Raw genomic sequence first — 16,300 nt, forward strand, 5'->3', positions numbered from 1 at the left:
GGCCTCCAGCTTCAAAAAGAGTTGTCAGTAAGTAACAAAAGAGTATGGGCTAATCTGCGTCTCCCATTTCTTGCAGGTCCAGTGCACCCTTCCCTGAACGTACGTACTTCTTTGTTAACCTTTTTCCAGCTCCGTTGTTAACTTTCTTTGTGGCAGTTTTAGTGGTGGGTGGCAACTACCTGCCACAGACATGTGGAAGGCTACCCCAGGAGAGAGCCCCAATAGAATTGCTGTTGACTTCAAGTCAGTTATGCTACACACTATGAGATAAATCTCAAGCCAAAAAAGGGTTGTTCTTTGGAGACTAGGAGTACAAAAGCTCTGAGGCTAAGCGAGTCTGTCCCCTTAGACTTTACCCACTGGAGATCTGGGTTCAGATCTGGTGTCACATTCCCAGAGTTCATACTTGAAGCTTAGTTTGGAGGAAGCTCAGTTTGCCCTTGCTTCTGATCAGGACTTCTTCATGCAGTCCCACTTCAGATGTAGCCTCTGTTTCAGAGAGTCTTGCCTTTGGCATAGGCTGAAGCCATACAGATCAAAATCCACGAGGGACCTGATTCTTGGGAATTGGGTTTTATTTTCAGCTGTAAACTTGCTGTCTCGCAGACTGGGTCAGTAATTTCTATGTGGTTTGTGTACTCCGTGTTAAGCAGGAGGTCTTTGGGTTTGATGTGCTGAAGGAAGACTTATTCTTGTAGGCCTGCTTAGGAAGGGTGAAGAAAATGTTAAGCTAGTTGGCTCATCCAAAAGAGCAGCAAACCAAATTGCTTCTCTGCAGGAGGGAAGCTGATCAGGGAGTAAGACAGAAGAACTTGAAATCACATAGTTAATGGTGCTGCAGTCTTGGGGCTGGGCAAGTGATCCTTGGGAAGTCGCTTGGAAACTTGAATTAAATGTGCTCAGTCACATGGATTGTGAGATCAGACTGGTAATGGGTCCTGGGGTAGGTGCAGGACAGAAGGATCCCATGTTTCTTTGAAGTACCAAACTGGGGAAGCAATGTGAGATGGCTTGATATCAAGGAGGGCTTGGGTCAGAGATGCTCTTGTCCTTCTGCTTAGTAAAAGGAAGAAATTCAAGGTTAGAAGACTGCTTCCCAAGCACATAAGCAGGGATATGGTGGTGGTGAGTATACATCTGAGAGTCTGTTTCTCTGCAGGTGTTTTGCAGGGTATGATGTTGCTTTGAATTACAGGAGTTAATAGTACAAAAATGCAGATATGACTAACCAAATCACAGGTAGAACAGGGAGTACCCGCTGCCACTGCTTCCCTTTCTGTCCTGGTGGTTGGAAACTGCTTTTGTGACTGGGCCTGAAAGTAGGCTGTAGTCCCCACGGCTGGCCTCGGAGAGAAGGAGGGTAGGCATGCAATATACGATATGTCTGCAGTGCCAGCGCTGTTGTCTAGGCATACAAGCTAGCTTTGAACTGGGTAGACAGATCCTGTATTGCTAGCAGTGTAGCTATGGTACCATAGAGCTCAGTGCAGGCTGCAAACCTTAGCATTTACCCCTCTTCTTGGCCAGGTTTTGCAGCTCATGCTAATGCCGCTGTGGCTTGACTTCTACCTGTAGCTGAACTAGCTAATTTAAATTGGTGACTGGCAATGTAGACATACCCGTGGCCCACTCCGGACACATCCAGTACTCGTGCTTGATCTGGCACTGTGGAGCTAGCTCTGGAAGACAGTGATCCTTCACATGACACTCATTTCAGATGCAGTATTACCAGCCAGGACTCAGCTCAATTTGCGTGATGCTTAGAAGTTTTGGTTTCCAGGGCTTCCCACCTCTGTTTCATATCAGAAAAATCCCAGAACTATCACACAACATGTCCTGGAACAAAATGAATGTATTCGCCTTCAGTCACTGAGAGCTGGGCCATAGATCCCTAACCTAAGCAACTCTCTTAGCAAGTTTAGTTTGGGCTTTGCATTTGGAATAATATCTGAAATCAGCTTAGTTGCTTATGGCACAGCAGTAACTGAGACCAAAGTGAGATATGGCATCTGCTGTCAGCAGTTTTAGTCCTGAAGATTTTTACACGTCCTGTTCCACAATGCCTCGGTCTGTGCTTTCCTTCTGTAGGTGTGCTCTTGGACTGACTTCATTCTCTTTCTACCACTTCCACTTAATGCACCCTACTCCTGTTTAAAGTCAACAGCAGCTGCTCATATGTAGCAGCAGCAAAATCTGATTCTTTGGCTCTAATGCTGATTGTTGTTAGGTCCCTTGAGTTTAGTTCACTCCTCTCCTTGTCCTGCCTTTCAGAGTTTGATGGAGAATCGGTCGGATGACAGCAGGAACTGTTGTTATCACCGGCGGAATTCTAGCGACGGTGATCCTACTCTGTATTATTGCCGTGCTCTGTTATTGTAGACTACAGGTAAGTGGTTACATGTGAGGTTCTTTACCTGTACAGTTTAGTACAGTACGAGTGAATTTCAGGACCACTGTCAGGAATTGTTCTAAACCCTACTGCTATGGGACATAGGACTGGTGTCATAGTTAATCTGTGTCATATCCCTGTTTGGGTTATTAAAATTTGTGGTTCCCCTTGCACTACCTTGCACTGCTCAAACACTTCAGAGTGGCTGAACTACTTGCTGGTACCTGGCTTGCAAAGAACTTGTGTGGCAGAAGGGATCTTCCACAGCTATAAAGCCTCCAAGCTGGCTTCTGGGACAACCCTGTCTTCCCAACGCAGACGGCATGCTGACAGGGGGTCAAGGGAAGAGGTGAGTTGAGATGAGGACTCAGCTATGACACCTCAACTTTGCCACAGGGACTTTAAACTAGTAGCAAAAGCTAAGGCAGTCCTTTTGACTGCTCTATTGGCACAATGAATCTTGCTGGTGCAGATAAGGCAACTGTAACCTGTTCTCTGATAACCCCATGCCAATCCTTTAAGTTATTTTTCTTTCCCCATCTCTGTTCTAGGTTCATTCTATTCTTCACTCTGCACTGGATCACTTTCAATTTGTACTTTCTTTTCACCTTCTCCCTCTCCTCCTTTCTTTCACTCTCTGCCTTCGGTTCACCCATCGCTCTTAAGCAGAATCCAGTCCCACCAGAGCCACCATTACAGAACCTCTAAGTGGTTGAGAGACAGAAAATTAGAGAAGATAATCCTTACTAGTTAACTTAGCATTTCCATCCTCCCTTATCTAATCGGAGTCTGGGTACAAAAGGCCCACCCTACGCTAGCCTTTGCCATCTTTCCCATTTCTCTTTCTTCTCTTCATGCTGTTTTTCACCCAATTATTTCCCCCCCCAAAAAAAGAAAACATATTTGCTTCAACTTTATGCTCTATGGGGAGTTGTTGGGGGGGAAATCTAAAATGGAGGACAATTTAGTTATAGGATATGCCCCTCCTACTTCCTGTGGTTACACTTTATTTGAATTGAGTGTCACACTTCAAGTTGAGAATTCCACAGCTTTGATGCACCTGAACAATACAGCATGTCCTCGCCGAACACTTGTTGAGTAAACAGTGTGTTTTCTGATAGTTTATGAGTAAATTGGTTCATTACTTTGAACTGAAATTTACTTTTAAAATGTTAAGAAATGTAGCACCCGTTGACAGTTGTGTCCTCAACGATCTTAACAACACAATGCTGCCTTCAAGGAAAACATTCCTTTGAAATGTCCATGGAGCTTCCACTGTTTTCGGTGAAAGTGAAGGTGCAGACATTTGTAAGAACTTCCCGTAGCTTCTGCACTACTGAGAACAATCAGTGACAGGCCCTTTTCTCAAAATGGCCTCCGAGCTGTTTGCACGGTGTGACCTCAAATGACATAGAGAGCAATGGGAGATTGCACCATTCTGGAAGGAGTGCAGTTGTGTGTGTGGAATTCCTTGTAATCAAACATTCCTCGTCAGCCTTGGCTGAAAGGGAAACTTTCACTTATGAAGAAACATGGAGGTAGAAAATGAGCATGTGAATCCAAAAAGTGTCTTCAAATAGAGCCCTGTGTCCCAGGTGGTGAGGATGAGCAAATCTCTGTGGTGCTATGTACACAAACATATCTGGATGGAACACTATCCCCTCGCTAACCAAAGTCTTTCCTTTATGCATAGTATTATTGCTGCAAGAAAGATGAACCTGAAGAGGAGGAGGAGGAAGAGGAGGAGGAGCCTGATCTCCCTACTCACTCGCACTTTGTCACCTGCAATGCCTGCAACTCTCGCATCATGGACGGACAGGGCAGCCCGGTGCCTCCACCCCCCGAGCTTAACCAGCAGGGTGCTCATAACTACTGCCCTACCTGTTCCCCCTATGGCTCCCCTTTTTACATACGGACTGCTGACATGGTGCGAAACGGTGGTGAGAGGATCACCTACACACCCACGTGCTACAAAGAAATGGGGCATCCCATCAAAATGGCGACCCTCCAAAGTTACCCGGTGACCCACCATGGAATTGTTCGGGAGACCTTTCCAAACCCTAGGGCTGTTAGTACAGAGGTATAATCACTGTTGTCACTATTGCAGGGTGCTCCAATAAGATGCCCACAGAGAAGGGGGGGGGGGTGTTCCATTCATTTCTGTGAGGTTTCCTGCAAAAAGAGAGGAGGCCTTTAGCAAATGTGGACAATCAAGTCCAAGACCTAGCATGGTCCTGATGTTGAACTGCCCAGGTCACTGTAAGCTATTGTGGGAGGAACAGGAGAAACATTGAACAAAGATGTTGAACATGGTAATTTCTAAACCCGTAACAAGTGTAATTACTCTGCTCTGTCTCCTGAAGGGACTTGTCTAACGAGGGCTACGTACAGTACAAACTAATTTAATTATCAAAGACTCTCGTGACTCCCAGGCTTCCCTGAGCCCATAATGAGGTATTTGGTGTCTACACAAAGCAAACCCTACCTGTCACTTTTCAAGGCAATACCACTGGCCTCTTGTATGGATGAACCGAGCACACTCAGAGACTCATGGCATTCCCTGGGAGCTATTGTTTTCATCAGAAACTGCGGCATTAGAAAGGAAGGTGAAAGAGGATAAAGATCCCATCAATATGCCGGGAGGTTTAATGCTCTTGTTTGGTGAAAGCAAATGGAAAAACAAATAAACAGAGAATTTGATATTTTCCCCCTTGTATCATATTAGTTACAAATGAATGCTAGCATCTGTATTAGAACATAAAATAGGACACCCTTTCCCTAGTTAGTCCAGTCTTTGCACCCACAGAAGAACAGGGAAAAGGGAAGGTGGAGTTTATATAATTGTTGGGGGGAGAAAAAGGGTACTGCTAAAATGACTTGCAAAAGCTAACAATACAGAAGTTTCCTTCTGCTCTGCTGACAAAACAATCCTTTAGTTTTCACAAACTTTCTTAGGAGTGGTTTAACTTTGGGGCATAACAACTGCAAAGTTTTTATTTAAATCTTAAATAACTGAAGTTTGGATCACTGGCAGTGTTCAAAGCCTTAGAGATCCATATCTGCTCGTAAACTGCAAAAGATTGTGTGATTTAACTCTGCTTAAAACAGCAAGAGATGGGACCAGTTACATCTTGTGCTCTCAACCCTGTTCTCACAACCTCCAGAGCTTGAGCTGATAACAGATTTTCAGGAGGTCATGACCTTTCCCTCTCTGGCTAGAAGGAAGGCCCAAACCTGTCTCCCTTGCTAATATGTCAAGTCACAGTATGGAAAAGGCTGACAAGTGAGATAAACCATCCATGTTGCTTTCTATGACATTGATGTGGAGATTATTTTTCACTTTAGACCAAAGTGAAAATGACTAAAAGTATATTGTCGTCACGCACCGCTGCTCCCACAGCAGGCAGCCGTGCTCTCTGCAGGTAGGCAATAGGCCTGGACTGCAAGTGATCCTTGCAAATATCCTTAGTAACGATAACAAGTGTGTGTGTTTATCATATGGTTTTATTTGGGCAGAATTATTTGGGAAGAGTGTGCGATCTCTATTACAGTTTATCAGTCAATCTACAGATAGTAAAAAGTGCTGGCTTGACAGCCCTTAACTTCCCTATTCATTCACAGATGAAGTATTATGTAGTTCTGCTTGGACCTGGAAGGTCCACTTGATGTCATGAGAGGATTATTCAGATTTGGGCTTATTTATTCCTTGGGATCTCTGATAAAACGTAACAAGTTAACAACTCAGGGCTAAATAGGATTGTGTTTCTTGTGGCATGGAGGCTGCCTTCCCTGAACCAAGACATGATCCATTTTGCATTGCCTGTAGATCAGCCATTACTCCCAGAGTCATCTAAATTAGAACCTAAGGCTTAGCATTGAAAGGCATCATGCTGTCCCTGGACCCTGAGTTGTACAGTCCTCACTGAGCCCCTATGTAGGGTATTTATTTTCCAGAAGCCCTATAACCCTCCGCTCAGTTACCTGGGTGGGAAAGCAAGTAATGTTGCTGGAATGATTACAGTACAAAAGCCCTCTGACCCCTAGTGTTCAATAACCCAGTTTCTATTGCCTTCCTGTCCCAACCAGCGCACTGCCCTGGTACTGTAGTATCTAGTATGACATTTGTTGGGCAAACTCAACAAGTCCTATCCTTTCATAGCAGAGGATGCACTTTGGCTTCCATCTGAACTTAGCCTCTACCAGACCTGAAGTGGTCAAACTGCATCCCCTGGGCTTGCTATAGCCAACAAGGCTCTACAGTACAGCCCCCAAATACCTTCCTCCTAATTTGAATGGCCAGCCCAGGGAGATTAAGGATGTGTCTATACCACAGCAGCAGTGCATCCCAGTGAGGATGCAGCAGGGTATACCTTACCTTCCTGAATCTGCAGGTATGCTCCAGACACAGAAGCCTGCACTGGAATCATCCCCATTGCCTATTCTTGAGCCATCTGTCCCTGACAGGCCTGAGAACAGACATTGGAAACAAGAACAGCCATTCTAGTGAACTTCTGGTTCTGGAGTGTATTGGTGGTCTCAGGTGAGTAGGGTGCTCAGCCTCTTCCTCCCTGGTGTATTGGCCATCATTGCAATGCTCTCACTTCTGAAAGACAATTATTCAGCTCAAGACTGCCCAGTATATGCTAGTCTATAGTTTCAATGACACACCTTTGAAAGGAGGATAGCTGTAGTCTGTTTTGTTGTACATACATTAAGTGTGAACCCAGCTTTTCTAGGAAGCGGATGTGACCCTGAAGCTGATGCTGTGGTCCCAGATTGGTTATTATGCTCACGATGAAGATCCCCGTCACATTTTTCACTGTACTGGAACATGTACACGAGTGCAAAAGTGCAAGATATACAAGTAAAATGGGTGTCCAAAATGTGACTTTGGGCTGTTAGGGGTTGGGGTGGGGAGTAGAGAGGGAAAGTCTGAGTTTTCTACTTAGGATTTCTCCTCTTATTGTTCTACATCTTTGTTGCTCAGCTGTGGATCCAGATTGAATGTCAGTAATAAATGAGGTCTTTGAAATACAAAATGGGCATGCTCGTGCTCTCTTTTTTTGGTGATGGGCAGCTTTATACAAAGCAAGTTTTACACAATCCTGCACAGGATGTGGCTTAGGATATGTGTTCCTCACTCCCATCCATGCCATCCCCTTGCCCTCTGGCTCAAAAACAGGTGCCCAGGAAACATACATATTTGTTTAGCTCTTTATTGTGACATAGAATGATTTTGCTTGGAGTGACCTGGTGGATAGAGGATTGCTGAGTGCAGATGGTGTTGCTGCCATCTGTGCTACTGCTGGTGGTTGGGACAGCTGCCCACCCATGTTCTGCTAGAACTTTTTGCTCGTATCCCTGAGGTGCCGGACATGGACCCAGCTGGGAGAAATGATATGAAATCACTGGAGTGGTGGGGAAAAGGAAGTGCTCCTCATTGATGACTGATAGCAGGGATGAACTTCCCCCATTACTATGTTTCTGGTTGCTTTGTGGGACAGGATGATCTCTCTTTAATGGGTCAGGTAAGTCGTATTAGTCAAGAAGGGACGGTGGTTGCTACATGTCCTAGAAATCCTTCTGAGTAGGCTATTCTACAAGGATTGGCTCAGTGACCAAGCCAATGGCTTCTTTCACAGAGAAAAGGCTTTTTGTGGAGTCTTTTTCTAGGGGGAATCTTGCCCCTTGGTCTCAAAAGGGAAGTGTGGTCAGGCAGCAGTCAGGGCAAGCGACTCCTGCATGACCGGCAGCAGGCCTTCCTGTAGTACCAGTGTGAGCACAGCTTCACCTTCAGCACCAGCATACAGTTGGCTGTTACTTTGTCTTCACAGTCTTCTTCTGGGGAGTGAAAACATCCACAGAAGAGGTTAAAGCAACAGCATTCTCCACTAGGACTAAGCTGGCCACAGCTTCAAGGCTGCCACCCTCTGAGACTGTCCCCATCTTACCTGGGGCCTCTATGGGGCATGGCTGGAGCTGGCAAGCTTGTCTGGCTTCAGGTTTGGAACCCAGTTCACAGCCCTGGCCCAGGGCTTCTCCCTGGTAACACTTCACCTCACGCAGCCGCACGCCAGCACCACAGGTCTTACTGCACTGTCAGGACCAAGAAGGGATACAGCTGTGAGCACACTACATTTCTATCAGCTCAGTATGTTCTTTTGGGCCCTGAGCAAGACATAGAGGGAGCTCCTACAAGACTCAGTTTTTAGTCCCCAGACAGCCTCACATCACATCAATAATACAGAATTTTAATGGAGCTCAAGTAAAGACTAGTGTTCTCCCTCTGCCTTTCCCTGTCCCTATTGCTGTATTCCTAAGGGATTAGGACACAAGTAGAAATCCTTCCTTTCCAGTGTAATGGCTAGCAGCTCATGAATGTCACCAAGGGCAGCCAGAGATCTGCAGAAGCTGAACGAATGGGTTAGCATTGTTACTAACTTACCTGTGTGTAAGGTAACTAATTTACCACTACTACTAATTTACTACTCTGTAGAGTGCCTGCAGAGATTGCCCACCCCCTAGGGCAGGCAGATTAAGAGGACTTTAGAAAACTAAGGACCGAAGCAGCTAAGAAACAGGTCAGGACTTAGTCAGTGACAAAAGTGTGCAAGGAAACTGGAGAGACTGACAATGGGGCATGGAAGATTTCACTTTGGCTGGGACTCCAGTCTTAGTCAGGCAGTGACAAACTAGTAACCGCTGATGACTCTTTGGTGACTTAGTATCTTCGGAAACTTTTACCTGGGAGGGAGCACCCTTCCAAACATACTGGAGAAAGCACCCTTCCAACGTTTATATCGAGTGTTCTCCGAAACGGAGCTCTCTTCCCATGCCTGAGGAAGGGTCCCTCCTCCAGGCTAGGGTGGTGCTATATAGGACCTTACCCTGTTGCTGTCCATTCTATGGACAGAGTACTTCAGTCCCAAGGGCTGTCACTCAGGTCCCTGTTTCTAACCCAAAGCTCACACACAAGCTTATGTTGTCTCCTGCATGTCTCTTTGTGCTGTTCAGGGAGATGGTCACCAAATTTTGGGGCTATCCTCACCTCAAAAGGCTTATGCTACCTTCTCCATCAGACTTAATTGTGCCACAGGCACCAACAGGAACGTAAACATCCTCTCTGCCCCCTCTCCCCAGGTTCCCTCAATACCTCATACTTCTAGGCCTTTTCTGCTACAGCACTCTCCACCATCTCCTTCCCTCTCCCCAGCTCCCTCCCCTCTCCTCTCCTCAAGCCTTGTATTTGCTTTCTCCATTCTCCTTACAGAGCCTTCAGTACCTATCACCATGGGTAGCCTCCCATGGCCAACCTCGCTGAGTGGGGAGGGGTGTTCCCCGCAGCCAATCTCACTGATGGGGGGAGGGGAGGGAAGAGGGTGGTCCTCCCCTGGCCGATCACTGCAACCACTTCCGGAAGTGGCTGCAGCCACTTCTGGGAGCGCTGCTCCCTGGTTGGTGCTCATGCGGGGGGGGGGGCACCTGCCCCCCCGGCTCATTGCCTAAGCAGCTTAAAAAGGTCTTCCCAGAGCCACCCATCCTAGCCTTCAAACAAGCACCGAACCTCGCCAACCTCATCACCAGAAGCAAACTTCCTCAACCCAGAACACACCAAAAGGATCCAGACCGTGCCATGACAAGAAATGCAAAACCTGCCAACACATCTCCACCACCCCCACTATTACTACACCCCACAACAGAGCCATCAGCATCCCAGGATCTTACAGCTGCGCCTCCAGAAATGTAATATACCTCATCCAATGCACCAAATGCCCTGATGGAAAATACGTAGGAGAGACCAGACAACAACTGTGCACCAGAATGAACGCACACCGGAAATCCATCAAAGACAGAAATACCCAATTACTGGTGGGGGCACGTGTCTCACAGGAGGGCCACTCTCTCTCCAATCTCTCAGTCCTGATCCTCAAGGGAAATTTACACAACACTTCCCAGAGACGAGCCTATGAGCTCCATTTCATCAACCTGCTGGATACTAGAGATCATGGACTAAACATAGACATTGGATTTTTGATACATTACAATCTGCCTGGCAACTGACTCCCCAGCCCAGCCCAGCCCCTGGCTTCTTTACTTTTCATTCCATCCAGGAAGAGCACACACCAACTGCTGACACTTCCTTCGCTGGACGAAGGGTTTTTGAACCCGAAAGCTTGCTTAATAAATATTCTCCAACTATTTGGGTTGGTCTAATAAAAGATATCAAATTCACCCAAGGTGTCTGCCAGTCAGGGGGTGCACTGGTGCTCTCAGGGAGCGCACGTGCACCCCCTACACGTTGCCACTACCTATCACCTTTCCCTCAAACCTTACCTGAGACCAAGATGTGGTGAACCATGTAGAGCAAGGTCTCTTGAAACAGGCTGCCTGCACCTCAGGTTTCTGGGAGGTATCGCAGCGCATTTCAGGATATTCCCTATACACACCATTCTCCAGGCCTGCGCAAAGTACACTCCGAGTCTTCATCCCACGGCCACACCTGGCATCACACTGGAAGAGAGAAGCAGCCAAGGATGAACTGGTCAGTAATGAACAACATAATCTGGGCATGGGATTTGTGCTTCTTCCTCACCAACAGCAAAACCAATGAATAGATGCCCAGCTTGCAGGTGCATAGTAAGTCTCCATGGATAAGTGCCTGCAAAGGGCTTTGAGTTTCTTGGATATAGGGCACAGGCATGCGCATTGTTATTACCCTTTGGCAAATAGTGAGCCTCTGCATTCTGAGTGGCTTGGTGTGAGCATGACTGCTGCGAGAGACCCCTAGGTCCCACATCATAGTGATAATGAAGGTGAGGAATTGAGAGCTCTGTGGTTGTTTTACACACCCATCAGCATGGCTTCTTTCAATGTATTTATGTGCCCAGGCAAGGGACGGACAGGTACGTAGAGTGTGTTGATGCATTAACCTCAGTCAGTACCTGGGGAGAACAGTACACTTTACACTTCCCAAAAGAAACTGAAGTAACACAGCACGGGATTGGTTGTTACAAGCTTGAGGCAGACCTCTGCACAGAGACCAAATGACATCTAACTGTATGATCAGTGTCTCCGCTTCAGGGAGAGCTCCTATAAATTCAGTCATACAGTTAATTCTGCTCTGTTCCTTTAGTGCAGTTAGAGCCACAGCCAGTGAATTGAGTGATAGCTGAGCCCTCATTGCTTTTCACTCATGTTTGCCATGCTGGGCTAGCATGGGGGCAAGGAAGGGCTCTCATTCCTATTCTATGTGGATCAGCTCACTGGGTTCTGACCCATGTCAGGCCATCTAGAGCAAGGAAAGCAACATGAGAAAGAAAGAGCCCAACTGGCCTCTCAACGCTCAGATGGAACTGACAGGGTGAGCTGCAGTGCTCTGTGTAAACCATTCAGCATGCAAGGCCTAAAGGGATTAATGAAGCAGGGAATTAGTATCTCAGGTGTCATCTATTACCAGGGAGAAGAGGCAGGTTTGATCAGGGGCTGTTCAACCAAAGAGAGAACAACATTTAGTCAAGGGTGGGAGGAACTCAGGTAACCAAACCTTGAAATAGGGAGTTAATGAACTCTCCCCCAACCTCACTGGCCCCTCTGACTGTATCATGTCCATGCTCTGCCTTAACACTACTTGAGGCCTGGATGCTTCTGCCAAATATCATGATCCCTCCTGATTTAGCTCTAAATCCACATTAGCACCATGCGTCACACAGCAGCTCCAAGCCCCCAGTGCCCTGCCTGGCGCTTCCTGGATGCGCTAGGATTCTGAATGCCTCATAACGCATTGAGCTAATGCATGACTGATGACAAAGTTGGCAGGCAGTGCAGAGCAGCACCTGGTCTAAGGCTGCCCCATGGGACCAGAAGGCTTAGTCTGCAGCACAAACTACCATTTTGAAAAACTGGCAGGAAGCACAAACCTTGTCCCTGGAACTTCTATGCTGTTTTGGAACTGGCAGTGCCTGTAACACGGACAGCACTTGAAACTGGTTGGCAGAGGGTAGCTGGTAGCCACAATGTGCTGGAAAGGATGGTATGGCTGGAAACTACCTGTAGTGGACCTGTACCCTTTCTCTAGTCCTAGACCTATACAGTTCCATGCAGACATAACCATGTTCCCACAACCTCTCCTGTGTTGCAGCCTCACCCCCTGTGAAAAACATCCCACACCCCAGATCTCAAAATCTGGTCACACTAGACACCAAGCTACTGAGGCAGAAGGAAGACAGGGACATGTCTCATGAGCTTCTGGCCATGGGAGATGGTCACAATGGAGTGTTCTTCCATTGGCTGTTATTGAAAATGAGTCACCCAGGGAGAAATTCAATATGACCTTGATAGCCTGGATGTGAAATTTCTCTGTCTGGGCCCAAGGTTCTGGCTCAGGCCCATCCCTAGTGTTCCCCACTGTAACTGTGCTGTAGATTCTATAAGTGACCTGTGAAGTTTGGGGTTTAACAGCCCAACCAAAAAAAAAAAGATACAATTCAGTTCAGGTCAAATTTAAAAAATTGGGGTATTTTCAATTAAACAAATAAAACAACCCCCTCCTCAACCCAAAATGTTTTATTATCCAGAAATGTTTTGTTAGACACAAAACAAAATGTTCTGTTTAAGTTTTTAGGTACTTACTGCTTTAAGAAAAAACAATTCTCTCTTAATGTGGGTCATTTTTGTTAAAATGAGAAATGCCACTTCAAAGTGAAAACCTGAAAGACTGCATTTTTTTAAATGCTGAAACCTAATGTTTTGTTTTAAAAATCTTTCCAAAGTTTTGATGGTATTGAAGTGATGCTGAAGTCATGATAATCCAGGATGTATGTGAGAGGCAAGGATTTTTGTGGGTAACGTCTGATGTTTTCAGACTCTCCGTTCTCCCCCCACAATTTTATCCCTGCCAAAACTACTCATTGAACTGACCCTGATTTTGTTTTGATCCCTTCAAAGTTTCATTATTTTTGGTGAGTATACTATTAACTGAAAAAGTCTTGCCTAATTTTTATTTGAATTTGGGGTTCTTGTTTGGAGACACACTGTGGTCAGCAAGAATCAGGGCAGCAGAGAGCACTTCCTTAGGACAATGCTGCCCTCTGATGGGAGCTGAGAGTGCATTCAAACCAGCTCAGAGTTGCACAGCTGTGGGACCATGGGCTTTGTGACTCCTGTCTGCTTTGCGAACCTCCTGTGCATCCTGTTGTTGGAAAGAGGCCACAGAGCTAACCCCATACAAGGTAACATGACCACCACATCAGCACAGGAGCTGCAACAGGGCCATGCAACACCATTCTGAGCACCCAATGCACTTATGCTCCAATGGGATGTATTGGTCCACCCCTCAAGTCATTCTTTCTGACCAATGGTAGTCCATGAAGAGGGGATCCAGAGATCATTCTCGGCTTCATGCTGAAGGAAGCAAAAGGAAAAGAACTGTAAGCAGGTGGGTCGCTGTGGTGTAGAGAGGATTCAGGAGAAATGGTTCCTGGGTGCAAGGAGGTGAGAAATTTTCCCCTGACACCAGCCATGGGACAGGCTATGGGTATGATCTTCCTTTCCCACAGCAGATAGGGAGATCCACCACTGCTGAGTGAGAACTGCTGCATTATGTCCTCAGCTCCTGCAGGCTGCATCCTGCCCTCTACAGCACGAATCCCCCACCCCCTGCCTGACCAGGTACAATGATGCCTCTGTTACCCAGACTGCAGAAAGGAACATTTCCTTGGATTCTTCTCATCTCCAGTGCTTGTACTTTGATCCCTCTCATCGACTACAAGGACTCTCCATTTCTTGAGGATCACATATGTCTTGTTGCCTTCCCAAAGTCCCTTGATACTAATACACAAGACCTCTGGGCTTATGGGAGTCATACTGGAAAGTTGTCAGACACAGGGAGCTGGGCTGAAGGAGAAGACTGGGCCCTTTCTCTCTGTCTGAGGAAGGGCAAGACAGAGGGCAGGTGGAAAGAGACAACTCCAGACTTACCTGGTCCCATTCTTGCTCCACCCAGTGGGCAGGGCAATTCGTGTCTCCACAGGGGTGGACAGTCAGAGGTTTGGCTACAGAGTCACACTGTGAGTCTGAGATCACCTTCCCCTCCTGGTTGCGGCACACAACGAAACGGCTCATTCGCCCTTCACCACACAGTCCTGAGCACTTGATGAAATAAAGGGTATGTAAACTACAGGTTTGTAAACATACAGGTCACTGAACAGCACCAGAGCAGGTGAAGGTAGCCTGGACTAGTGGCTGAAGCTTAGGCATGGGCATCAAGAGGGTGAGTTCTGTTCCTGCCTTGGACACTGACACACTTTGGTCAAATCACTTCAGCTGCCAATGCAGCAGCTGCTAGCATCAAGGTTGCACAACAGTTTCCATTCTCATTTTTTCCAGTCATTTAGAACTTCCCCAAACTTCTGACTTTGAGGCTGACATTCTCCAGGTTTAGACTCAGCGCATGTTTTTTAAAAAGTCTGAGTCAAAACAATTCAGCCACTTTTTCTGGGTACAAACTGCAGGTTAGAAATGTCCCCTGTAATGCATCAGTGGGGAATCTAGTCTCCCATCTCTTCAGCCCTGAGCTGCCACAGTTCTTCCCCCAGCTTCCAAACCCTGCACAGAGAAGGGAGAGCATCCTGGTTGGACTCACCGGTCCCCAGTCTGAGGTGGTCCAGTGCCGGTCACAGGGTGGGCCCATGCATTCCTTCTCACTGGTAGGTTTCTTGGATTCATCACAGAGGGGTGCCTCCACCGAGCATCGTACCTCCCTCTTCATCATCCCCTGACTGCCACACTGAGCAGAACACTACAAAAGGGGAAGCAGCCCAAGTCAGTATGGGGATAGGAAGTAGGAAAAGTGAGGAGAAAGGTTTTTTATTTCTTTTTCCTTTTTTCTCCTCAGAATGAAGCTGGTATTGGTGGTGATAGGGAAGGTGGCCTTATGACTAATGTACCAGAAGGGGAAGATAAATGCAGCCGCTTATTTTCTCCGTGTCCTGGGGTAAGTCCTTCAAAACATGGCTTTACAAGTTTTGGGTTTCCGTCATGTGTCACAGGCCTCAGTTCTCAAATGGGCTCACACACAGCCCCTTCTAACTTAATGGGACCTGAGGCTGTTTGACCCTTCAAAAATCGGGTCCAAGGTGTGTCTGTAATCACCTAAAATCAATGGCCTCTTCCATGTCTCTCTTTCTTTATCTGTAAAGTAGGAGCTAAACTTGTCTCTCTCATATGAGTATTGCATGCACTGAGAGTCTAGCCAGGAAGAGAGTATACAAATACCAGTTGCTATAAATGATGGCAGTGGATGTTAGTCCTCTGGGCTGTGTCAGAACAAGTAAAGGATAGACAAATACTGGACAAGCTTCCTCAGGCAACCCCTCAAAGATGTCTCAGCCAGGTTGATGATCTCTGAACATCATAGCTAGGAAAGTGTCAGTTGGCTGCAGGCAGATTTCCTTTGGTCCTGGACCAGTGTCTGGTTTAACCCTGACACCTGGGGGTAGGCCCTTGCTCTCCATACCTCAGACCACTCAGAGAGCTCCCATTGGGGCCCACAGGCCTTGTTCTTGCATGCTTTCTTTTCCATTAGCCTGGTCAGGCCAGCTGACTCGCACAGCTCGTCGTACACAGAGCTGTCAAAGCCTGGAGCCAGCATCTTCCAGCAGCGCACAGTCCGATACTGATAGCCTTCCCCGCAGGTCCTGGAGCACTCACTCCACCGGCTGGTCTCCCACCTTCATGAGGGATTGCAAGGAGGGAAGAAACAAAGCAAGACACAGTTCAGAATGTGGCATGCTGAGTGGCAGGTGGGGCAAGGACTGGACTAGCTGGTACAAGCCACTGATGGGCTTCTCACTGCTAGCCCTGCCTGCCACTATGTGTACATGGGAACTGCAGTCACACTGCCAACAACAAGGA

The 16,300-nt window shown here is 47.0% G+C and overlaps 2 protein-coding genes across 7 annotated transcripts in view; one reads left to right on the top strand and one right to left on the bottom strand.

The window, feature by feature from the left end:
- The window catches only part of LOC132243292 (protein FAM163A-like), an 83,920-nt gene extending 76,498 nt beyond the window's left edge, over positions 1 to 7,422 (top strand). For 2 of the 3 annotated variants that reach the window (XM_006276820.3, XM_019500234.2), the window contains exons 3-5: positions 77 to 99; positions 2,272 to 2,386; positions 4,083 to 7,422. In XM_006276820.3, coding sequence (XP_006276882.1) covers positions 2,294 to 2,386; positions 4,083 to 4,475 — 486 coding nt within the window. In that variant the 5' untranslated portion in view covers positions 77 to 99; positions 2,272 to 2,293 and the 3' untranslated portion in view covers positions 4,476 to 7,422. The remainder of the gene's footprint in view (positions 1 to 76; positions 100 to 2,271; positions 2,387 to 4,082) is intronic. The other variant, XM_059728364.1, reaches the window with a different exon arrangement.
- Positions 7,423 to 7,589: 167 nt separating this feature from the next.
- LOC102567885 (ADAMTS-like protein 2) overlaps positions 7,590 to 16,300 on the bottom strand; it is a 36,515-nt gene continuing 27,804 nt past the window's right edge. For 3 of the 4 annotated variants that reach the window (XM_019500238.2, XM_019500236.2, XM_019500240.2), the window contains 6 exons: positions 15,903 to 16,116; positions 15,030 to 15,185; positions 14,366 to 14,536; positions 10,724 to 10,900; positions 8,341 to 8,485; positions 7,590 to 8,230 (listed from right to left, as the gene is read on the bottom strand). In XM_019500238.2, the coding sequence (XP_019355783.1) occupies positions 8,112 to 8,230; positions 8,341 to 8,485; positions 10,724 to 10,900; positions 14,366 to 14,536; positions 15,030 to 15,185; positions 15,903 to 16,116 (982 nt within the window). In that variant the 3' untranslated portion in view covers positions 7,590 to 8,111. The other variant, XM_019500239.2, reaches the window with a different exon arrangement.

Source organism: Alligator mississippiensis, chromosome 5 (assembly GCF_030867095.1).
Source record: "Alligator mississippiensis isolate rAllMis1 chromosome 5, rAllMis1, whole genome shotgun sequence".
Taxonomy (NCBI): Eukaryota; Metazoa; Chordata; order Crocodylia; family Alligatoridae; genus Alligator; species Alligator mississippiensis.